Consider the following 24,961-nt stretch of genomic DNA (forward strand, 5'->3'; position numbering starts at 1 on the left):
TTTAATGTTCACGCATACTAACAAATAAGACAGCTCCTAGACAGGAATGTATTTAGTCATGTAGTAGGTTAGTTATGACACTGATGCAAACCTAATCCATTACTGCTGATTAACTGTTAGTGGCTGGTATTTCCTTTTGTTACTTCAGTTTTCAACTTATAGATCCCATAATGCATGGATTTTCAGTGACTGTATAGGTGGGAAGACCTTGGATAGCAAATCACGACAACTTTAAGGATGAGTAATCCTGTTCTCTCCTGTGAATAGAGATATATCTGATAGATCTGAGCCAGTGCTTACTAAATTCTGTACATTTCTCCACCCTATCACAAATAAACACTTTCAGGCAGTGTTTCATGGTTGCAATGTTGAATTCATTTTGGATGAATATATACAACGGCCAGAAACCTTCATATCTCTATAAAAATATAACCATTATCATAAAGTTTTAGTTCTTTCAAAAATGAACATAAGAGGGAGCACAAGCACCTCCTTTGTTACACACTGGCATGTCATTAAAAACACATATACACATATCTATCTATATATGTATAGATATATATATATAGATACACATACATACATACATATACATACATATATATATATATATATACATACATATATATCTGTTACAAAATATCTTTCTTTTATTTAGATATATCTATAAAAGAAAGATATTTTGTCAGTTTCAATAGAAAAAGATAGGAGTTGTGACACTTGTTTTAGAAAAAGTGCTGATAGAAGCACAACACAACAAACACAATAACACATCTCCATGTGTTACATTTGCCACCATAATTTCTTAGTCATTCAACAGCACCTCATTGAGCACTGCTGCACTGACCTCTCTTGGTATTGGTACAACGTTTCAAACCTTTTACGCTGCTGAACACAGTGAAAGTAGAAGTACAATTTCTAGCCTGTTTTTAACATTTTAAACTCACTTCAGCACTTACTGAGATAATAAACCTGGCAATTATAACAATTGTAATGTTTTTCAATTGGCACTTTCATAGATGGGATCGTACCGGACTTTATACATAATTTAAAACAAAACTGAAAACCTTTGTCCTCCACTCAAAATGGGCAGAATTAAGAAAGTTTAAGTGGGATTGTTTGATAGTGGGTACAGGGATTGTGATGTTTCTGTTATTAGGAAGAGGGACAACAGGGCAACATGCTGACTGAAAAGGAGCCACATGGAATTAAGGGTCAAAAATGGTGGATGGTTGTGTTGCCCCTGTACTTACAACAGACAACATAGAGAGGACACACCCCTGGTCTTCCTGTGACATATGAGAATACACAGACACAGGTGACAGAGAGACAGACAGAGGACACAGGCATAGTAGACAAGTGGACCACAAACACACAGACTAACCTGAAAAATCACACTGACAGAGATTAAGACATTCCTACACATGAACACAATGTTCTATACGTGATTTTGGACTTTCCCATAAAAGTATGGTGCTTTGGTAATACTATGGGAACTTACGATTTGATAGGAGTTTTCTTCTTCTTGGCAGGTTTGTTCTGATTTTGGTCCTCCAGTTCCCCTATGTTGTCATTGTCATTTTCATTGTCATAGTCATTGGATGACAGTTCAAATGATGCAGAGGCCTTAGGAGGGGAGATGGCCATCTTATTGGAGGATTTGAAAGGGTCTATGGTGTCATCAAAGTTATTGGGGTCAAAGCTATAAGACGGCCTGGACAGTTTAGGGGAGTTTGTGATTCCTTTCTTGGAATTAAATGGATTGAAATTCGGATCATCCCATTTGTCAGTATCAAAGTTGTAGGATGCTTTAGGGACAGGGATTTCATCCTCGTTACCATTGTGGGTTGCTGGAGGGTCGTTGTCCAGCTGCTCCGTCTGCGTTGCAGGGGGCTTCTTCAGCCCCAGCTTTGGTTTCCTCAGAGGCATCTTGGCACCGAGCTTCTTGCCCACTTTCTTGGGTGGGGGAGAGGCCTGGTGTGATGCCTCGCTGCTCTCCTCAGAGTAGTCAAACTCCAGCCTTACTGATTGACGCTTGGAGATGATGGGTTGCTCTTCAGGCTCGGTGATTGGCTCGTCAAGAGGAGCTGGAGGACTGGGGTGACGTGGTTCCACAGCAGGGACAGGGGGACTCTCTGCAGAGGTAGCAATGGGGGCGCACACCGTACCCTTACGACCCAGAACCGGGGAGTTGGCAAGTTTACTACCTCCAGTCTTGAACGGGTCAATGTTCTCAAAATTATCTGGATCCCATTTGTAGGAGCCACTAGGGGGGATGGGGGGTTCGTCTTCACCTGTATCACTGCCACGGAGAGGTGTCTCCTCGTGGCACAAGGGTAAGAAAGAGACGACAAGGCTTTCCTCTTGGCTGGTATGATTCGTCTCCTCTGGGAGAGGAGGTGGAGTTTCAACACAGCTCTTCCTGGTCCTTCGGAGGGTTCCTCCAGGGCTAGGGGTTGCAGATCCTCCTTCAGCTTCCTCCTGAGCCTGGAGAGGGCTGGCAGTTCGAGGCTTTGCCCGCTTCTTGATCTCTGGGGTACTGCTGGATGAAGCTGGTCTTGGACTCTCTGGGTTGGAGTTTTGTCTGAGAAGAGGCTTCTTCTTCAAAGACCCAGAACGGACTTTCTTGGGCCTGTGGAGTGTGCCTGGGGCACTCTCAGTGCCTACGCTGAAGGATTCAGAATGTGGTCGGAAACCTCCTGTTGCGGATACGTCCAACAAACCAGAGCTGTCTAGTTCTCCTCCCTGGAGGCTGAGGGAACGAGTCAGTGTGTGACTTGCTGAATCTGCAGGAAAAAGGTCTATGTTGTATGTGCCGCTGGCTGCAATGGGTTTGTTTTCATCAAAAGCAGTGGACGGAGAACGGCAGGGTGGGTCACCTGAAGTCAATTCTGAAGCAGGATCACTGACAGAGGAGTCTGCTACTGCAAAAGATGGAGATACATGTGACATGTAAAGAGGTTTTATCCAGATGTTAGAAATGCAAAATCAAAGCAAAATATAACATTTGAAATGAAATTGGGTTGATAATAAGTTTTAGCTGTTGTTTGGGAGGGTTTAGGTGTGAACAAGAAAGCCTGCATGTAGATAAAAGCTGCAGCTGGCTTTAGACAGATCCAATTATAGAGATGAATGCACTGTAAATAATTCAGTGAATATCTCAGCTACACAGAAAGTTGTGAGATAAACTTAAAAACACACACACACACACACACACACACACACACACACACACACACACACACACACACACACACACACCAAACTGAAAAGAAAAAAAAACACACATTAGAGGGAGAGTGAACTTGATTGGTAGGCCTCTCTTGGATATCCCCAAAGCCTTTTGTGCAATGGAGATGCTTGTCTCAGCAAACTAAACCAGATGTGAAATACTACCTAATCCCACTAGATGGTGCAACAAGACTTTGCTTTACCTGTTCTTTTTTTCTTCCTTATTGATCAGCTTACAGTAGTGTAACAGAAGATTATACTGAGCTAGGCACACATCATAGAATACCCACTTCTTACTGTACCTTTGTCATCAGACGTCAGTTGCTGGGCCTGGGGATCTGTTGGAGAAACAGCCTTCACTGGGGTTGTGGATTCAGGGGTCTCAAATGCTCCATCAGAGTCTGAGCTCCTACAACAAAAGATAAGGACACACTAAGTCAAGGCAGCTTTGAACCAGACTGGTATCACTTGAACTGTAATGATTCCAGCGACTGAATCCGCACCATTTATAGTGACGTCACATGGAGCTGAACTAACTTCTCTCCACGTCATATCACAAACCACACATTTATTTCCCAAGTAAGCAGGTCAAATATAATTTGCTGAGGCAATCTATTGTGTTAATATGTTATCATAAAAATTCAATATTATGCTATGTATTTACAGAACATGAAGTAGGAATGGCAGCAAGATCTACCTCTTGTAGTGTGAGTGCGTTTCTCTTTTTCATTTCTAGTGGACTTTAATGGCTCTGCAGCGAGGTGACAGATAACAGCACATCTGAGACAGAGAATCCCCCCACCTCCACACACATCCAACAACCACACTAACACACAGGAAAACACCTTGAGATCCAAAGATGTCAAGGCTGTGAAATAGACAGGGGTTGGTTGAGGAAAACATGAAGTCACAAATGTAGAAATGACAACAGGCTAAAAATAAAAATCACAATGTTATACATTGACAATATTGATTGGTATTCCTCAAACCACACACACATACACATGCTGTATTGTAGCAAAGCTCAACACACACCCTGACTACCACGCTCAATGCTCCATTGATTGGTGTATTATATGACGGTGTGTGGCCCAGCCTCCCGTCCCGTCTCACCTCTGTCTGACCGGGTCCCCGGCAGCTTTGATCATGCTATCATGACGTGAGCCCCAGGAGAGACGCCGGAGGAGCCCCAGAGCCGGATCCGAGCCTGGGCTGTCCCCGTCTCCTGCCCCTCCCAGCAGTGTGTCCCAGCCCCAGCGAGCCCACTGCAGTGGAGACAGAGCCTGCCACGCACTCACTGCCATGGCTGCCGGCAGGCTACACCACCAGAATGCTACTGCCTGACAGACAGGTGGACGCTCACCGCCTCTTCCCCAGATGATGACTAAGACCACGGGATCTAACCTTTCCTCTGCCTTCTCTCTGCCTTTCTCTACAGTCTAATATCCAGCTCTCTTTGTTTCCAATCTACAGTCCTTTCCCACTGCTCGTCTTTGTCATCTGCATCCATATCAGTAAGTCTCCACTCCTCCCCAGTAGGAAATGATGTCTCCCAATCTAAATGAGACTGGCTGCAGAAGCCCACCGTCTGCATACTGTATATTCTGGCTCTCTCTCTCTGGCTCACTCTCTCTCTCTCCCAGCCTTACTCTCTCTCTCTCTACCCCCCACCTCTCTCTCTCCCTCGCTTGCTTTTGAACCACTTTGCTGTATTCACACAGAGGAAAAGGTAGTCTACTGCCCAGCAGCCAAACCTGTCCTGATAAAGCTTGCTCATTACATATACCACCACTGCATCTGATACATATTTACTGTCTCTTTAGCTTAATCATATTGTCCTTTTATGCCTGAATTACATAAGAAAATAGACACACATCTTGGTCAATGCAAAGGATTGTGTTGGAGGTGGCTTGTCCAACACATACACAGTATCATGAATGCCCAGAGGAAATGCTGCCATTATTGTGGACCCCCGCAGTTAAACGACAACTCCATGTCTATACACTATATTGATCTAGTTAATCCATAGGGATTCACCTCAAAGCATTGCTGAGGCTTTTCAGCATCTTGTGGGGCTCCTTTGTGACAGACACAAAAATGGTTCAAATAAAAGCCTGTACCATGACAGACATGGGGGGCCTGAAACAGCATCTAGCCATCAATACAGCCAATATGGCCAATGCAACAAAAATTGCTGTCATGGTCAATATGTCCACTATCCCTGGGGTCATATCACAGCAGCGCTATTGGTTCTTCTAAGACAACAATATGAAAGGAGTAACATAGTCTACTTGCACAGCAATGTGTTCTGATAGGGTATAAAATAACAAGTGGTACCCATTTATTACATTTTTATATATTAAGTCTGATACTGGCTCAGTTAAAAAGCCTTAAAAACAACCCCATTTTTCTCAGGCTGGTGTGATGCGAGACAAGACAGCACATGGCTAAGGAATGAGCCAGAGCTGTAATCTCTGTGAGGGCCCAGGGTGTCCCAGCAGGATAAGACTGGTCTGCCTGGAGATCCATCTGGATCACTCACTGGGAACCAGGATCACACTGTCAAATGGTAAGTGGCAGTGACACAGACTACTCCTAGGACAGGACCTACATACAGCGTGTAATATGCAAAGACCAAATAAGCATCCACCACACCAAGTTAAAAATATGGAATAAAACTACTCAACAAATTCATCTGTGAAAAATGATTTAGCTGTTTATAAATATTTATGAAGTCAAGCAAACAAATTAGCAGCTTCTTTGAGAACGGATGGAAATAAAACTGAAAACAGTGAAACAATAAAGTAATTAGGGCTAATATCAGTGCCCACTTTATGTCCTTACACGGAGATTTTTCATGCAACTGCAAACACTGTGTTGCTATGGTAACTGGAGGTTGTCCCCGCCATATGCTCCGCTATGGTGGAGCACAAGTCCAACGCACACACACAACCGAGGCTTGCCTAACCAACGGGGAACTGTGATGTGTATTAAATGATATAGAAGACAAATAAAGGAACATGGCACATCCATGAATCGAGCAGCTGCTGCATCAGCATCATTCTGCTCAAATCTCCAGAGCTTGTTGAAATAAAAATAAAGAAAAACAGCATCATTTTTGTGTTTGTTCCACACTTCTAATCCTCCCAAAATCAGTCATCTTTATTCAGTGATGCTACATGCCAGTGGTTTGGAAATAAAGCAAACAGCTTCCAAACGGTTAACAGAGATGAAATCATACACTTAATGGAGTATTGTCCCATCTTCAGCCGCTCTTATGTTTATCCAGCGGTAGATAAAACATAGAAAGAGGAAAAGCAGCATGTGGGTGAGCAGTCAGGGTATAGGGGGCGAATAGAAACAAAAGAGAGCAGCAGTTAATAGCAGCCTCTCACAGGCTGAGATGACTGCCTGGAGACAGAAACTCTGCAGCGTGAGGCAGGGAGACGCTTTATTTCAGACAGTCAGACGTGTCTCTGCTTTCAAAGACAAATCCAACTCAGTCTGTCTAAACAGCTTTCACAGTGCTGGAGGGAGAGCCATCGCCAGCCCCAGGGAAGAGGGGGAAACTGGGCTACACTAATACATAAACCCTACACCACCTGTCTGTCCTATATATATTTAGATATATATATATATATATATATATATATCCAAAAATATACACACACACACATTCTTCCAAAAAACAAGATATTTTAAGATGTTGGCATTGCAAATGAAGATCTAGTCTTTGCAAAAAATGCTAAATTTGATGACAACACTGAAGAGTGATTGGCAGGCAACTGTGATTAGATGAGAGCTGATGGAAATAGATGAAGTAAGGATGGATGAATGGCGGCTGGCTGCTGGTCTCAAAACAGCTGTGTGTTTAACCTCAGTGGATTAGCTGCCGCACGCGCCTTCCATCGTCTCTTGGCTGCCAAACACATTTAAACACCCGTCTCTGTCTGGACACCGAATGTCATCTACCGCTTTCCATTCCACTCTTCCTTTACCTTTAGATCCCTTGCTTTCCCACACCTCCTGCTCTACCTCTAAAATTCTTCATCATCTTTTTTTTTTTATCTTCTCCTCATTCAGCAATCACTTCCCTCTCAGTTGCTTTGGAGCTTTCAGTATCAGGTTGATGTGTGATCTGCTGTTAGAAATTTTAGGCATTAAAGAATCTACCGCCTGTCAGATAAAAAGGGAAAGAGCAGCTTAGTCGGGGATAGATTTCGTCACACGCTTTACATTAAGAAATGTCTGATTTGTTCTGTATTGTGAAAAGAAGGGAGAGAGTTATACTGTGTGTCTGTTCTTCATTACACTGTATACAGTCTATGGTCTCCTATAAACTAGAGATGAAGAGACCAACAGAGGGAGCTCCTGTGCTTTTATCCCCCTGATGAATGAGTGTCTAGATATAAAGTATTACATCATAGCCACTGTACACCCTCTGAAGCACCACAACAACCTACTATGATTTTACAAGAGCCTCTCCGGGGAATGAAATCTTATGGACAATCACTCTGCACTCTCTGCAGGTCATGAAAACAGAACCTTGAAAAAAAAAAAAAACTGTTTTTTAGAGCAGGTGTCTTGCAGTATCTGTCTCTCATCTCCATCCAGACTGATGCCAACTTCAATCAGCAAGAAACCTCCCCTCTGTAGTCCGGTATCCCCTTTGTCCGGGAAATCCACTCAGTCCAACTCCAAAACAAAGAAGCCACCGCCACAGACAAAAGAGTGTCAGACTAAGATAATCTCTACGTGTAATACCTCATCTAGCCTAATCTGAGACTCTGACTTTAAGCAGATGGCACATTAAACAACAACAGGCCAGGTCTGTGATTTGGAGCACAAGAGCAGAGGGAGTTAACATTTCTCTCCATTTTGATGATGAGATCAGATGTTAGGTTCATTAAAATCATTAAAGACATGGGAGTATCCCCATCCCCCATGAATACAGACAACAACACAAACCGGCCACATTTTAGGTTTCATAATGAAATAAAAATGAAAGAAATAAAAAGTAAACTGAATTTTGGTCCTCACACTTAACACTTCTAGATCAGAGCCCTACAGTGCTTTGATATGTTAATGCTTCATGTACTGTAAGTACTTTTGACAGTGTTACACAACTGAGGGGGTGAACTCATTAAAAGCCTTATTAGTAATGGTTGGGATAGTGAGCATGGTGCCTCTGTCCTGCACACCTGTAGACAAACAGCTTCTACCTGAACCTTCCTGCAATAAGGACACGTACTTTGCTGGCATTTTTGTAAGTATTCAGTCCTCTGAGATCTGACTTTAGTGGAGCTTTGAGATGAAAATGACTGTGTTATGCTATAAATAATTCATTTCTGCATTACACACGGCACAAACACAAACACACACATTCATTCCATTTCCCTTCTCCCTCTCCTGTTTCTCCACAGGTCCTTCTTCCCCTGTGCAGTAGTGTGTCTGAGATATAAATAAAACACAGCAAAGTGGAGCACTCTTGCTCCTTCTCTTTCCCTCTCTAACTCTAACTCTCTGTCTCTCTCATCCACTAATATTCCTAAATTATCTTCTTCCACCCCCACACTGCATGTTCTATTTGAGCACCGTCACCAGCTCCTGCTCCCAGCGCGGCAGTCACGTCCTCCTTCCCACAAAGCAAAACATCACCCCACCAGCGTCCCAGCGGCATCCACTGTACTCATTGCCTTATTCTGGTTCCCACAGGCTCCCCTGTAGCATTATTATGTTTCATCCATGCGTATAGTACTGTAGTCGAAGGCACACTGACGCACATTCATACACGTCATCATTGTTGTTTGCAAAACCAAACAACAATGATGACGTGCTCAGTTGGTCGCATTGGATTTTATAGTGTGAAAGGTTTTTATGACAGTATGCAGAAAGATGGAATAAGAGAAAGCAAAAATGCATTAAAAACAGAGAGAGGTACCAGAACACCATGTCTCACAGAGATGTTTGCAAGGATTCATTTGGCAACAGTAACTGACATCACAAATGGCAAGCATACCCATAATATTACTCACAGGTGACTACATTCTGCATAATAAACCTTGTAATCACCCTGCACCCACTATCAACATTTATGTTGCATGGGAGACCAATTTAAAGCCATGAATAAATAAAAGACTACATACAACAGTGAAGCAGAAGCAGCTGGAGTTGTTTCCAGACCTGCAGCTTTCAATAAAGTTATTTTCTTCTGCTGCTTAATTTGCTCAATCAAACCCCTGAACATTTCCAGACAGAACACTGAGCAGGAATGCAGGTTAACTCAAACTCACATGTGCTCTTGAGAGGGACAAGGGGTCTGTCCTTGCTCCATGGACTCGTTGGCTCCCATCCTCAGCTAGCTCTGACCCCCCTGCCCCCCCTTCCTGCTCCTGCTCTCTAGCCACCCTCCACATCCACCGGCTCCCCCCAAAAAGCTCCCTCGCTCTGATCCTTGCAGAGGAGGCAGCCGGTGTCAGAGGAGGTGTGCGCCGGCTGAGCTTACTGCGCTGCAGTGCAGAGGATGAGCGAGCCCTCCTTGCATCAGGAGCAAAGCTGTGGATGATTAAGGGCTCCTCAGTTTATGCACAGCATCCCCGATCCTCCGGTCCTCTACAGACTATGAATATTCCTGCGTCTCATCTGGTGGTAAAATGATGCAACACCAGGAGGAATAAAATCTCCAAGAGAAAAATGTCAAGAAGAGAATAATCCCCAACAAATGGGAGTGAAATATGAATCCTGCTTTCTTGTTGTCTTGCATGGGTGTCTGAGGTGCCTCCTCTCTGTTTGGTTGCTGATATCGCTGAGCTGTGTTGCTGTTCTCACTGCCTCCTCCCCCCTCTCTCTTCCACTCTCTCCCTGACACCAGCCTCCTGTGCCTTTAAAAAGACAAGCAGCTTTTTCCTCGGCTGCTACCGCGACTATGCAGGGGAGCCAAACAATAGCAGACCCCCAAACACCACGAGCGCTTTCTCTTTCACTCGGTCAATCCTCTTCTTCCTCCCTCCCACAGTAACCGTACCTCTCCACTTTGCTTTTGTCCTGCCAGGATCCCCCTTTCTTACTCTGTGTGTTGCATTGTGAAAATGTCATTTTTTTGCCTTCTTTTCCCACAATAGAAGCTTCCAGCACTCAGCGTGGCCAACCAGAGTTTTGCCTGAGGTAAACAATAGACTCTGAGAAACTAGTACGTATGTATATTATTCAACTCGGACCCTATTACATTCACTTTCATTCGAGCCATTCTGTGCCAGCACACATTAACAAAACTGATGTTACAAGACCGAAAAAAGAGACAAAAATCACACTTTTAAAATATTATATTACATTACTGAAAGATTTTTTTCTGCATCCAATAAGATGGCAAAGAAACCTTTACAACCCATTATCAAACTCAGAGACAAAGACGCAGGGACGTGTTCTTCCTGACATATGAGCATCTACATTTGTAAGTGAAAAGTGTGTCTGTGTCGAAGACCTGGGCAGCAGGCTGGACTGGCACTCTCACCGAACCTTAAACTGCATCAAAGACCGGAAGAGCAATAGTGATATCTGTCGAGCTGTGTCTTCCAATTTCACTTTTTTTTTTTTTTTAGTCATTTGTGTTTGACATATGCAGAGAATGTGTCCTGTGGGACTGAAATAAGAGCAGGAACAGGTTCTACACATTCCCCATTGATTGTCAAGGAGTAATGGGAAAGCGACTTGCTGGAAATATGAGAAGAATAAATCTATTGTACAATCATGGGAAAGTGAGGAAAAGAAGGCTCACTACAATAGAGACTCCAGCCTGAAGCACTTGCAGCGGCACAAACTGGCTTCATACAGGGTTCAGGTGTCGCAACTCCGCCTAAAATGGCCAAAAAGACAGAGTGAAACATAGTTCCACTGCACAATGTAAAACACAAAAGCCAGTGTCCACGTGCAACCTAACACCACATTTAAAAAGGAGGAGTGTTTGCATGTAAACATGAAGTCCATTAACTGATGTTCATGTGATTCTAGTCTCGGATGGGCCCGTCGGTCAATGTTTCACAACCCGAGGGGGACAAGTAGAAATGCTGCCTACCCACAACTCCAGGCATGGACCCCTGCTAAAGCAAAAATATTGATTGCTATTTCCATCCAGACACGTCCAAAGATGTATCTAGGGCAACAGAGCATGTTCAGTATGTGTGAAGTACAAGTTCCTGTTTTATTGAATGACCAACATCAACATCCTCTCTTTGTTGCTGCTTTAAGAGCCTACCCTTACACTGCCATCTCTACTCTAGAGTGAAAATTATGAAGAAATAAAAAATTCAGCAAACTCAGGCACTGGAAGATATGGCTGTGACAGTTATTTCTAAAAGATTCATAACGGCACTCAAGAAGAATCAGGGTCACCGCAACCCATATGCAATACATCTAGTCTGCAAGACTTAAGAAGATGGCAGTAGACAACATATAACCTCTTTGTGCCTGTGAAAAGTGTTTTAGTTATGCTAAACAAATCTAAAACATACAGTTTAGTCAGAGTTAATATGACTTAAGAAGACACAGATTCATCAAAGCTGTTCAAATAGGTGCTGATTAGTGGGTTATTACAAAATAAAAAAATAAGAGTACACTATCACAATGACAGTATAAAGATAAGAGTTTCTGATGAGCTCAACAGCTAATAACATACAATAGATGCTGAAAAGTTCTGAAGCTAAACTGAAAAAGTTCTATTTCTGTGAGTTAATACAATGTTATGGATTGGAAAACAGGCTTTGCTGTAAAACATGAAACTGCTGTTACCACATCACTGACCACACTTGGGCCACTAACTAAAAAAATGTAAGAAAGATCATTGTTGCTATGTGTAGAAAGGCTCAAATACTCAATAAGCAGAATGCACAGTGAAGCAGCTGCGCACGTGGTAAGCAGTTCAAAGACACGGTTTGGGGAATCCTGGTTTTAAATATCTGTACTTATTGCCGATTTTCCCCTCGGATCATCTTGCTGAACAGCTGCTGATCAGAGAGGTTAAGGGCCTGGAGCTTTGTTTTTCATCTGCCAAGAAAAAGCTGCATTGCTCCCATAAACAATCACACATGGGACCGATTTCCTGAAGCAGGGTCTAAAAAACATCTACTCTCAGATTTAATCTGCATTTACAATTTATCTTCTCACAACATATACTGAGATTCAGGGGCAATCCTTCTCTCTGTATCATCGAAGAAAATGACAAAAGCAATCAGTGGAGTAATCAGGGCCCTTCAATGGGACACCTCAAAAATAAAGATCCAGTGAAACGTCACATAATGTCACAAATACAGATAAATGAGAAGGCTTAGCTGTTGAAATATTGTAGTTTGTAATGCTTTAGATCTGGCTCCCTCTACAGTCTCAAATAGAAGAGGAGAGTGCGCTTAGCATAATCGCAAATTAAGTAGACAGCGGAGGAGCTGATTGGTTTGGCAGTTTTTATGGGAATCCAGAAAAACACAAGAGCCAGGACGCTCTTCACTTCTTAGCTGTCAGGGATTTTCTTCGCAATGTGTGGGAGTCCCTGATGGATTAATTATTTTGAACAATTATTTATTCAAAAAAGGAAAGCAGCCTTATTTTTTTTTTTTTTTGTCCACAGCAGGATTTAATTATTACTCATGCAACTCTGAATGAATCATTCAGGAAAAAGCACATAAAAGATGTTTGATTTTGAATGACTAACTCTGTGATTAGCACATGCTGAAGGACGCCAGTTTTCAGTTGAGGGGGAATGTTCAAGGCCTTGTGCTGGGGTAAGCCTTTGACCACCTGAAGTGCATTTGAGCGAGATAATAAATGTCTAGCAGCTTCAAGGGAGTTGTTTAGCCTCAACGGGGACTGATAGTTCATCACTTTGTAATCAGTAAAGATTAGTGTTTTCTGCTCTTTGACCTTCATACTCAAACTAATGTACTTTATTACAAGCATAGTTTTTACCTGCACATATGTGGGCAAGGTCGCGCCTCTGTGTGTCTGCAGGCAAAGAGGACAATCTGTGACATCCAATCAGAATAATCAGTCCATGTTACTGTGTTGGTACTCCTCTCCACTGCCGTCTAACAGTCCTCTCAGATATCATAAATAATATAACACTATGCTTGCCAAGCCCTCTCAAAATTCTGGTCTTCTCTCTGCAAGGAAGGCGGTTATAAAGCCAAAACATACGAAGTCACGAGCAAATATGTATAAATTTACCTAGAAATCAATACAGAGTCTTTCCCAGGTCAACGCCGATGTATAGTGAGATGCATGAGAGCTGGCGTGTGTCTCCCTGTGTTCATTCATGTATGCACCAGGTGACTGCAGCACTCAGACAGCAGAGTGCAGACACAGACTGGCAGTAGGGTGAACACTGGACTCTGCGAAGGGGAAAGACACCCTCTGCTGGTTGTACATAACACTGCCCTGTGAAAGTGGCTGAGTCATTCCCTCCTATAAAAGAAAGTCTGTGAAATTAACTGCGAAGCCAGGGAGTACTGCAAATGAATGTTTAGTATTATACGGGGGTAAACTGTGCAGATAGCAAAATAATGAGGAACATTTCAATGTAATCAGCATCAGTGGTTTGAATGGAAATCATTGTGTTTTGGGATGAAACAGCAGTTTTGTGCCATCCGGAGAGTACTGCACAAGCAGCCATAAAGTGGTTATGATAGGGCAGATTGTGCTAATTGTGAAAAGATGCAAGTGCTCTACTTTATCCCGTAAAAGATCCACATAAAAAATTGAGCCTTATGCTTTTGCAATATCCACCATTAACAAGCCACAATTATACAGTATACATTAGAGTTTCCATAACCACTAAGTTCATACATTAGCAAGTCCTGTTTCCTTTGAGTTACTGTGGTAGATGTACACAGCAACGCTAATCTGTAATTTTGTGAGTGGGGTAATAGGAAGGGTCGCTGACAGTTGCTGTGGTGCTGTGGTAATAATGCTGTATGTCATGTATTGTTAGAATTACATTTCACAAATCCTCATTAGGAATAATTCAACATTAAAGAAAAGTTTTATTTCCTTTGGACAGAGCCAGGCTAGCTGTTTCCCCATGTTTCCGGTCTTTATGCTAAGCTACGCTAACCACCTGCCTGCTCCAGCTACATATTTGCCATGTAGACATGAGAGTGGTGTCAATCTTCTCGTGTAGTTTCTGGCAAGAAAGGGAATGAGCACATTTCCCCAAATGTCAAACTATTCCTTTAGGTTAGAAAAAGGAACCAGCATGGAGGACCACATTTAGTGTAGTTTCTCTCTCTGTTCAGGAGCTCTGAGAATCAACATCTACAAGGTAAATCAGTGTGGCAGATGTCGATTTAATGCTCTAATTTGACCTTAACCGGGGTTGGAAGGATAAGGAGATGGCTACTTTTCGACAAGGAGGCTAAAAGGTTTAATCTACTATAAGGTCCTACAAATGAAGCAGAACAGAGGCACACGAGGAAACACACACACATTCACTTCACATTTTTTCACAGAACAAATGATGACTGCTTCACAGTGAAATGTGAAATGACCTAACGAACAGGTTCGGGGGACAGCGACAGTCAGGCAGAGTTCATGTTCATACCTTAAAAGGGGGTGTTGAAGTACAGAAGCAGGGCAGGGGTCCTCACACTGGTAAGCAGAAGGTGCAGGAGGGGAGGCAGGGGCTGGAGGAGGAGGAGGAAGGCGCGGGGATGCAGGTGGGGTTGGTAGAACTTCAGGTGTGTGCCTCTCTGGGGGTGTGGGAGGAGGAGTGGGGAACTCTGTACTGCCGTGGAGGTGAGGGCGGGGGGCAGGCAAGAAGTGGTATTCGGAAGTAGGAGGCAGGGGAGAGGCAGGGAGACGGTCACTTCTCTCTGCTTGCACAGCAAGGGAGGGCCTGCAGGGGAGGGAATGCAAAACATCAACACACAGACCGAAACAAGGCAGCCAAGTATGGCGATTTGGGAAGCCCTCTGAGGACACACTCCATTTCCCTCGATACAAATGAACCATCAAATAAACTTACCTCAAATCAGAGAGAGATGGAGCACTCTGCTCGGTGCCTAAACCCAGTAGTGACTTGAAAAATAAAATGCTCACTTCAACCATCCTAAGAACGGTTTGTCTTTTAAATTACATGAAACTGAATACGTGACTCCACTCATCAGTCCCCTTACATGATAGTCCATGTTTCACTTGCTTGCTCTACTTGCCCTCTGCAGTGAAGTAGCCTGTCTGAGGGTTTCTGGCTCTGTCATCATTGGCCACCTGGTGGAGTGGATTTGGCCCCGATCCAGGCCAGTCTTATCAGGAGTGGTAGGTTCTCTAATCTGACAGGCAATGCGATGGATGCCCATGCAGCTGTTCCCCACTTGGGGCATGCCTCCTGTTTAGCTCTAAAAATACCCCAGCAGCCTCTTCTGCAGAACAGAGCTTCAACAATACCTCCGTCAAGTAAAGCACATTTACAGTAATCAAGCATCAAGGCAGCTGTCTGTTGAACTGCACCGTCCAAACATCTCTTCCAGCTCATTCCAGACTGAAACTTAGCTATGTTATTCTCCACCTCTCTCTACAGTAAAGTCAGAACTTCATAACATTTAATGAGGGCATGTGCTTTTCTTAAGGGCGTTAGACGTTATGGTTTACATTTAACACAGGTCTGGTTCCTATCATTGCATTTTAAATAACCGAATTTTTAATTGATGCAGGATGGTTGCATGAAGAGGAAACATCCTACAATACCTCGTGAATTTTTATTTGGTCCCATTCCTCTCATTACAAATCCTCAGTGAGTGAGTTAAACCAGCAGGCCAAAGCTATACATATGTCAGCATCTGTGGCCAACTTGGCACATGCAGCCTGGAAATAGAAACAATCAAGTCACAACATAGTCTGAGCAAACTTGCTTAAGACTCACTGGTGCCTCCAAAGATGGACAAAAACAAGCTAAGAGAGAAGAACCAACTGGCAGAAAATAAGATTATCCTGGACACTGGGGAAGTGTTGAGTATTTACTGGTTCAGTGGCTTTTATGTGGAGATAATGACCCACTCAGGATAACAGCTGGAGCTTTCCAGTCATGCTTCCAGATATGATCCGTATGAACTAGCAGAGGTTTTATTACCATAACAGGATGAATGCAACAAGTACGAGTGAGCACGTGGTCTTTTTCAGCAAGACACCTCTTCACGTCAGTGTAATTTTACTGTTAGAATTAACAGCTGGAGGCTTTCCAATTACGTTTTCTACTGTCAGTGATTCAGCAGCGTGCAGGGCTTTACTTGAGGGCACCCAATGAGCAGTTCTCGAGAAAGTGTGTCCAGATTTTACAAGGCGATCTGATTGTCACACCTCCACTTTCATGGCTGAGTATTTAATAAAACAAATAAATAAAAGTGACTTTGCCTGAACTGTATTCAAGCCTTACACATGCACACTTAGTGTAAACTACAGGAAACAGCTGGACGCAAAAGCCAGAAAGTTCAGGCAGGGTGTTAAATGATAAACAATTGTAAATAAAACCATATCTGTCTTGCAAGCAGCAGCTTGCTCATACTGTCCTGATACACACTGACACACACACAGACACACACTGTGAATGTACTGTACATTCAGGAGCACACTGTATATATCACAAACACAGACATCATAAATAATGCACTAATTTGTTTCCGCCACTAGTGAGATCAAATTATTAATTAGTCTAGTGTGGTTGACTAAATGACAGACATGGGATTATCCACTTAACTTATGCCAGAAAAGGCATATGAAACTACAATCGCCATGGCAACTAGTCTATTTACAGTACAATGAGGTCTGTAGCACATCCTACTTCATTTTTACTGTGAAAACATGGATGTGAAATATCCTACATACCAAGCTAAAGAGTCACAGTCATTCCCGTGCAGCTTCACAATTAAAAATGGCCTTACAAAAGATTTTTTTAATTCAAACTAGCTGTGTAACATTTTCAAAAAAAGGATTTTTCATCTTTCATGTCATACTTAAAGTCAGTTAGTTGCTCTCTACATTTCCTGCTAGGCCCAAAATCACTTATTAATTCACATCCTCATTTTAAAAGTCAACCACACCAACAAGATTTTTGAAAAACTCACAGATGGTGGTTAAACCTTAGTTTTACTACTACTGAGGAGATTTCTTGCCAGCTGTCAATCAGACAGGGGAGGAGAGCACAACATGCTCTAACCTGTAGACAGTTTTTCGCAACTTTGTTCCTTCTTTTCCGCCTTCTGTCCCTTCGTCTTTTCTATTATCCCTCCCCTCCGACCATCTGGTGAGGTCAGCACAGGCAGAGTGTAATTAGCACTAGTTACCTACACACCATCTGCTGCATCCACCTGGAGGGACTTAAACACAAACACCTACTGTAGACATACAGTACACACACAGAAAAAATAGGGCAGCTACTTCTTGCCAACTCACCCAGATTTCAGCCATGGAGGAATCCATCACACAACTTCAGAAGGAAACTACAATAAGTGATGGAAATGACTTCTGCTCCTACTGCACTCCAAAACACCAGTGCCAATAACTGTACGTCCCAGTCCTTCTCTCCCTGTCTGTGATTCTGACTGACTGTCATACACACTCACGCCGCGGCACATGCTCAAGTCTTTCCCTGAACTCTGGCTTTTGTTTCACTCTGTCTGGTCTGTGCAAATGACTTCAGTGGGGCTGAGTGCCTGCCCAAATTCCTCCCACTACAGGCTTCATTTCACAAAGCCTCACAGGCTGAGCGGGACTGACAGCTAGGACAGCCTCTCGGGGCGGGGTAAAAAAACACATGTGCACAAACACACAAACACACACACACACACACACACACACACACACACGCACACGCACACACACACACACCATTGACCATGCAGTCACATTTCTGTCTCTGCCACACATATGCAAGTGTAACTTTATCTATTGATGAAACCTATAGTGGAAATACCACTGTCACTCCTCCTCTCTCCTACTCTGAACAAACCTTTATGTCCACAACAGCAGTGATGGGGCAAATGTTGTGACTGACAGGCAGCAAGTGCTACGCAGGCATGTGGGATGGCTCCTTGGCATGCAGCAAACTGCAGGAGAGAGTCAGGAGAGACTCACTGTATTAACACATCCTTAGATGCAAAACAAACACTCCAGCTTTTCAGAAAAAGAATGACATACATGGAAATTTAGTCTAGCTAGAGCTGTTAAAATAAATACTGAATGCCCACATGGAAGTCGTACTGAACGACACACTGGTTCACTATGTGTATTTAACTTAGTTAGGAGTTTTAACAACATAAAGGGTTCACTGCCATTACAGCGACCAGGACAAATCGGTGAGACTCCCTCTCATTCATCCAATCAGACACCGTTATACCAGTGCAGACAGCAACGACCTACCAGACGCCCTCAAGGTGTCTGAAGGGCAAACAAAGCCACCAAGGGGACTCTCTAAGCGCATGGAAATCCATTTTAAATGTGTTTCAGGCAGGGCAGTGGGTGAGCTGCTGCGCTGAAAAGCACATGCCCCCCCCCCCTGAGATCCCCCCTTTTACAAATAAGATAGCAGAAGTAAAATATCCTTGCTGGATCACTGTAATGGAAATGTTATGATAGGTTTTAGGAAACTATCAGGTCTAAAAAGTCATACAGAAATCATTCAGATGTCTGGTTTCCTGTTGGAAAACCAGTCATCAACAAAATTACCAGTCTCACTGTAAAACTGTTATTCTTAATGGTAAAAGGCTATAATCCTTAGATTTTAGTCCACCAAGGATTAAAGGGACATGCTTTTTTAATCCAGACTCTGACTGAGTTTTTAGAGAGAACAGACCCTGGGCAGAAGCGTTACAGGGAAACATTACTTTATTCAAAAAAGGTAAGGTAGGCTTTCACTGGAAACTGTAGCTATCAATTCATAACAAATGAATGAATAGACAATAGTCAGGTACATTAAACAGCAAAGTAGTAGAACGATCTGTGGAAGTTTGTCTTGTTTGCTGTTTCCATTATTTCACAGATGACAAAATTTTCAAAATGTAAAGATTAACCAACATAACTGTCAAAACACGCATTGTAATTGATTACATATTAGTCTCAAGATTTTACAAAGACACTCACCTGCTATCCTGTATCTCCTCAGCAGGATCCTGGACTGTTTCTGTCACTGAAGTTTCCTCAGATGGCACTTTAAATGGCTCCTCGGGTGGGATCTCTACAGGTTTCTCCACCAGGTCTTCTGGCAGCCCACTGATCAGCTTCTTCTCTGGTTCTAGGGGCTCTGTTGTCACCTTTGTTGGTTCTGGTTCTTCATTTTTCGTTGGCTCTGGGAGCTCTTCTGTGCTTTTTGCTGGTTCTAGGATCTCAGCTGGCTTATCTACTATTTCTGAAGAAGTTACTGGCTGCTCTTTGGGTTCTGGATGTTCTTCTGGAGGCTCCTCTTCTTTCTTGGTTAGTTCTGAAAGCTCTGCTACTGTACTCTTTGTTTTGTGCTCTGCTGTCTGCTGTGTTGGGTCTGGGAGCTCTGCTGATTTCTTTAAAGGTTCAGGGAGATCCACTGGCCTTTCCACAAGATTTAGCGGTGGGATCTCTGTTGTCTCCTCTGCTGCCTGCTCCGGTGGTGGGATCTCCTCCTGTCTCAGAGGAGCAGCTATCTCCTCAGTCGGAGTAAGAAACTCTAGTTGAGGAGACTCCAGATATGGGAGGACTCTGGTAAAACAATACAAGAGAAGGGGTGGTTGGGGGTTTGTTGTTTAGTTTACAGCATATGCACAAGCAATGACTGACAAATGACAAATGTGAGTTTTTGCGTGGCTGTGGGAGCTTGTGTCCCTACAAGAGGGTGTGTGTGTGTGCTTGTGTTGTTGTTGTTGCATTGTGTTGAGTAGCGTGTTTTGGGTGAGAAAAAGGCTCATTCTTGCCGTGGAGAGCGGGGACGATGTCACAGCTGATGTCATCCTTTTAATATAAAGGGCTGCACTACTCCCATTAGACTTCAACAGGCACAGTCATCTGACCCGAGCTTGAGTCAAGACAAAGTGCAGCTCTGTGTTTACCTCCTCATTCATATTCATTGTCCCACTGCTCTCTGTAGTATCACTCCAAACAAGTCCTGAACACGATGTTGCTGGAATGCTAAGTTAAAAAAAAACTGCAGAAATCCAGAAATTAATACTAAACGACTGGTAAATAGGCTGAACCTTCTCAGATTTACAACCCATGGAAATGTTAATGAAAATGAAGATATTCATCTACCCACTTCCTTATTTCTTAGTCATGGCTCTGATTGTTGTGGCTACTGACACAAACCCAAAACAGACTATGTAAGTGCCTTTCTCTGTGTGATGTACTTGAACAGATGATATGTGACAGCAAACTAACATACTACTTTGTGAAACACATTGGGGGGGGGCCCGATGACCTCCACTGACCTTTCAGATGCCATTAACATAGTTTTATCAAAGTGAAATCTTGTGTGTGTGTGTGTGTGTGTGTGTGTGTGTGTGTGTGTGTGTGTGTGTGTGTGTGTGTGTGTGTGTGTTTGTGCTTCTCCAATCTCAAATTCTTAAGGCATTTTGCTGATATAATAGCTTCAAACACGTGCTCTTGTTTTTACCTTGAGGTCCCCGCTGTGTTCACTTGTTCACTCTTAAAATGGGACGCAGCTTCTTTTAGGGCTTTTATCCAGTTTGTATCTGGTTCTTGGGCTGTTAGTCCAGGAACAGGACTCTCTGACACATCAGCACCCTCTGCATTCACAGAATGTTGTTCAGCAGGAGAGATGCAAGCAGGAGCTTCATCAAGTGATTTCCCCTCACACTGGGAAGCAGCAACAATGGGGCTTACCACAGTAACATCTAGGGGCTTTGACAACGACACCTGATCATGTGGCTTCTCTGGCTGGGTAAGAGTTGGAAGACGGAGTGATGGAAAATCTTCCGGGCACTTCGATGTAACAACTGATGGGACTGTGATAACATCAGGAGTTATTTTATCATCTGCTGCCTTATAAAGACCAACGCTCCACTCAGAATTACAAACAGTGGTCTCGGTGCTGTTGGGTGACACTACACTTTCACAGAGGTCTGAAGCATTAACTGATCCTGAGCCACTGTCTTTAGCACTCAGAGTTTGATTTACGACCCCCTGTTTTTCCGCTGATTCACTGTTTATTGCTTTTATCTCACTTTGTCCCCTCCCCTGGCTGCTAGCTTTCTCTATGTCCAAAGCTACTTTATCTTCCCTTGTGATCTCCTCTACATCAGGGCCTTTTATGGGTGTTTGTACTACTGGGCTGCTTTGTGTAGCTGAGGTTTTATTGGGGCTTTGTAGCTCAAGAGGCTCGCACGCTGTATCCAGAATTTCACACTCTTCAGTCTCACTGCTGTTGCTTTTCACAGCCATGGCAGCACTAAAATCGTTTTCCACAGATTCTGGTTGCCCAACAGTATCTGGCATGGCACTGAATATTTTTGTATGAATTTCTTCATCCTGGCTTGCACATGGAATAACTTCTGTAGTAATGTCTTGACTATCTGTGCTGACCTTTGATGAAACAAAGATTTGGAAAGGTGAAGTCTCATGATCCTGTGATGCAGACTCAACAGATACAGCAGTGTTTGTTGAGGTCTCAGGTTTTCCATGTTGGTACTGACATGCAGCTGATAGATTGCTTTTTTGCTGACCTTTACCACCCATATCACTCACAAACTCAGTGCCTGGCATTAAATCTGCATCTGAACCAACTACCCCTAACCCGGGGCTTTTATTCTCATCGGTCGCCTGTATTGTCTCACCTACATGAGAGCAAGCTGTTACTATCACTATATCAGCTGAGGCATTTCTCTCAGCATCCCTTACACTCTCATTAAAACCACTGCCAAAGTGAGATGGCACATCAACCCTGTCAACACCTTTTACAGCTTGTGCTCCCGATCCGTCTCCTTTCTCTAGACCTAACACTTGTTCATTGCCTCTGCTGTCATTACTAGTCAACTCATCCCTGCTTCCTGACTGGCACAAACTCCACACAGAGCCGTCTCGTTCTTCTGCTAACCCTTTTACCCCTGGAACCAGTGCTTGGGTCTGCCTGACCTGACTTTTAATCTTTTCTACCCCCTCTAGACAGCCACCTAACAAATCTTCTGTGGGATGTCTGGATCCCAGACGCTGCTGCTGTTGCTCCTGTTGCTGAGCAAAACAGTTTGGATCTGGTGTGGACAGTGATTGGCCAAGAGCTGCACTCAAATCTGCTGCCGTGTCACTGTCAGAGCTACGTTCCAGTGTTGCTGTTGGAGTTTGGCGCAAACTCTGATCGTAGACAGTCTGAGGTTCACTACCAGATTCAGTTCTGACCTCAGTTCTTAGCATGTCCTCAGATGACCCTGCAGGTCTGTTGGGAGTTAAGGAAGAAGTCTCTGTCTCACTTTTAGATGCAATCCCAATCTTCCTTTCTCCTTTCTCTTTTGTATCCCTCATTTGGGATTCACTCTTTTGTACTTTATGTGGCGGCTGCAGTTCTCCAATTTCCCCTACAGCCTCTTTATCTGGCCCATTACTCTGTTGTGGTGTTGTGCCTGTCTTTCCTGTCTGCGGCTTGCTGCCGATCGCTGTTTCCTTTTGATTATCCATTGTTGCTTTTCCAACTTGTTTCTTGTCTTCTTCAAACAGCATGGAGGTCTGATCTCCCATTTTGTGTTTCTCTTTCATATTGTCTTTTTCAAATTCATCATGAGCCTCACTGGTAAGCAGGTCAGAGCTAAGTGGGCAGATAACATTTATGAGGCTATCCCTAATGGATGCTTCACAAATAACAGGTTTAATGGCAATAGAGTCTGGCTCAGTTTGAGAAAGAGAAATTACGTTATTGGATTCATCCTTTGCCAGCGCACCCACTGCTCCAGGAGGCTGAATTGAAAGAGACAGATTTTCCTCTTGTGAAAATGGAATATTTACATTTTGAATCGCAGAATTGCCAAGCTCAACGAAAGACTCCGTAGCATTATTTCTCTCCTCCAGTTTTGGACAAGTCTCCTCTGCTTCAACACTGACATCAATGTGCTCCAGATCCTGCGCTAAAGACATTTGTGTAATTTCTCTGCTCTTGTTACCATCCACCTCTCTGGAGACTTTGATGCTGTCAACATCAGTACTGCGCCTATCTGTATGCTCAGGAAGAGCCATATCACAGTCAGTAATGAACTCCAAGTGACTCAACATTGGGCCAGGAGGCTGCAGTACAAAAGTAGGATTACTGGCAGATTGCTCAATAACAGGCTTTGACTGGCAAGAGGCCGTCACTTCTGAAGTCACCGATTCATCCTTTGTCAGATCAGCAGAGTGAATTTTGGACTTAAGCCCTTCACTAGCTTTCATTGGATCAGCGATAACTAATCCACCAGTGGGTGTTTGATCTAATTGGCTGGGAAGCTGATAAATGGGGTCAGTAGGCTTTGTCTGAAGAGAGGCTGTGCAGGTCAAGGTGACATTTTCAGGTTTTGAACTGGGATCAAGGTCAGTAGAGAGCTGCCCAACAGGCAACAGGGTCGCGACATCACTTAAAGGCTTGCAGGTAACATCATTAGCTGGAAGCACAGAACGTGAAGAGAGAGGAAGTTGGTTACCTTCTTTTTCTTCAAGAGTGACAATAGCATCACTTATTAAAGGTGACTCCTGAGGCTGGTCAGTTTTGATTAAGCCTGTAGACTCAGCATCGAACTTGTTTAGCTCTTTCTCCCTTGACAAACACAGATTTATAGGACCCTTTATTGTTTCTGCCTCATCTTGCTTTATCACCTTTGCTGACAGCTTCTGAGCTGTTACATGATGAGCCTTAGAGATGGCACTTCCTGCCGTTTGTAAAAGGTCAAAACATTCTTCATTACCAGTCTGACTCTTCTCTGTAGGACAGGGAAGCTGTTTTGTGCAGGCCTCGGTCACTGACTGTAAATCCACAGTGTTTGTCACCAAGTTGTCGTTACCTGACTGATTTATGGCAATGTTCTCCTTGGTATCTTTAGTCTCCAAATCTCCTTTTTCCACCTGGACATTTTTCTGTGGCTTTGGAAATTCGGCTGAGCTCTGTTTTGCTGGTTCCTCCTTGGTAAGAGCTGCATTCGTGAGGATTTCTTGCCCCTTCAAGCTGAGGAAGTCTGGGAAGATGTAACTGGCCTCAACAACAGGATGATGCAAACGCTCATGTACGGTCAGTGGAGGCAAAGATGCGCAGTCCATCGCCGGCACCACCATGTTCCTGAGATCCACAGAGGAACTGCCCTCTTGTTTCACAGTGTCTGCAAAATGAACTCTGTTATTGCCTCCACTGCTGCCACATACATACCCACCAACGCCAGACATAGCAGGACTACCACTATTGTTCTGGGCCTGGGCTAGGACTTGGAACTCAGCAGCACTTTGGGTTGTCCTGGCTTCTGTTGTGCTACTTTCAGGTTGGACCTGTTGATTGTTGCTCGCTTGTCGCTTGACTGGAATTTGTTGTGAAGTCAAAGGCTGAGGTTTAATTAAAGGCAGAGAGACTTGGCCGTACCTCCTCTCTGTCTCTGTGATGGATGACTCCTCACAAGTGTGTCCCAAAGACAGTGATTCCTCTGAAATCGAATTCTGTTTGCGATCAGCCCTTATGCCTCCGTTTGTATTGCTGGACCTCTGCTCAGGGAGAGTAGGGAGAGGTGAAATTGCTGCGCCATGCTGCTCGTGACAGGGGTGAGAGAGACGGTCC

At 43.7% G+C, this 24,961-nt stretch overlaps 1 protein-coding gene across 3 annotated transcripts in view; it reads right to left on the reverse strand.

The window, feature by feature from the left end:
• Nucleotides 1-24,961, reverse strand: part of tacc2 (transforming, acidic coiled-coil containing protein 2) — a 45,985-nt gene that overhangs the window by 10,286 nt on the left and 10,738 nt on the right. Inside the window, exons 1-6 of one of the 3 annotated variants that reach the window (XM_040139201.1) lie at nucleotides 15,390-15,424; nucleotides 15,239-15,291; nucleotides 14,816-15,109; nucleotides 3,522-3,640; nucleotides 1,502-2,924; nucleotides 1,254-1,289 (exon numbers count right to left, since the gene is read on the reverse strand). In XM_040139201.1, the coding sequence (XP_039995135.1) occupies nucleotides 1,254-1,289; nucleotides 1,502-2,924; nucleotides 3,522-3,640; nucleotides 14,816-15,109; nucleotides 15,239-15,291; nucleotides 15,390-15,401 (1,937 nt within the window). In that variant the 5' untranslated portion in view covers nucleotides 15,402-15,424. Of the gene's footprint in view, nucleotides 1-1,253; nucleotides 1,290-1,501; nucleotides 2,925-3,521; nucleotides 3,641-14,815; nucleotides 15,110-15,238; nucleotides 15,425-19,344; nucleotides 19,933-24,961 lie in introns of those variants that run through there. The other 2 variants (XM_040139200.1, XM_040139199.1) reach the window with 2 other exon arrangements.

This window comes from Xiphias gladius, chromosome 11, assembly GCF_016859285.1.
Source record: "Xiphias gladius isolate SHS-SW01 ecotype Sanya breed wild chromosome 11, ASM1685928v1, whole genome shotgun sequence".
Classification (NCBI taxonomy): Eukaryota; Metazoa; Chordata; class Actinopteri; order Istiophoriformes; family Xiphiidae; genus Xiphias; species Xiphias gladius.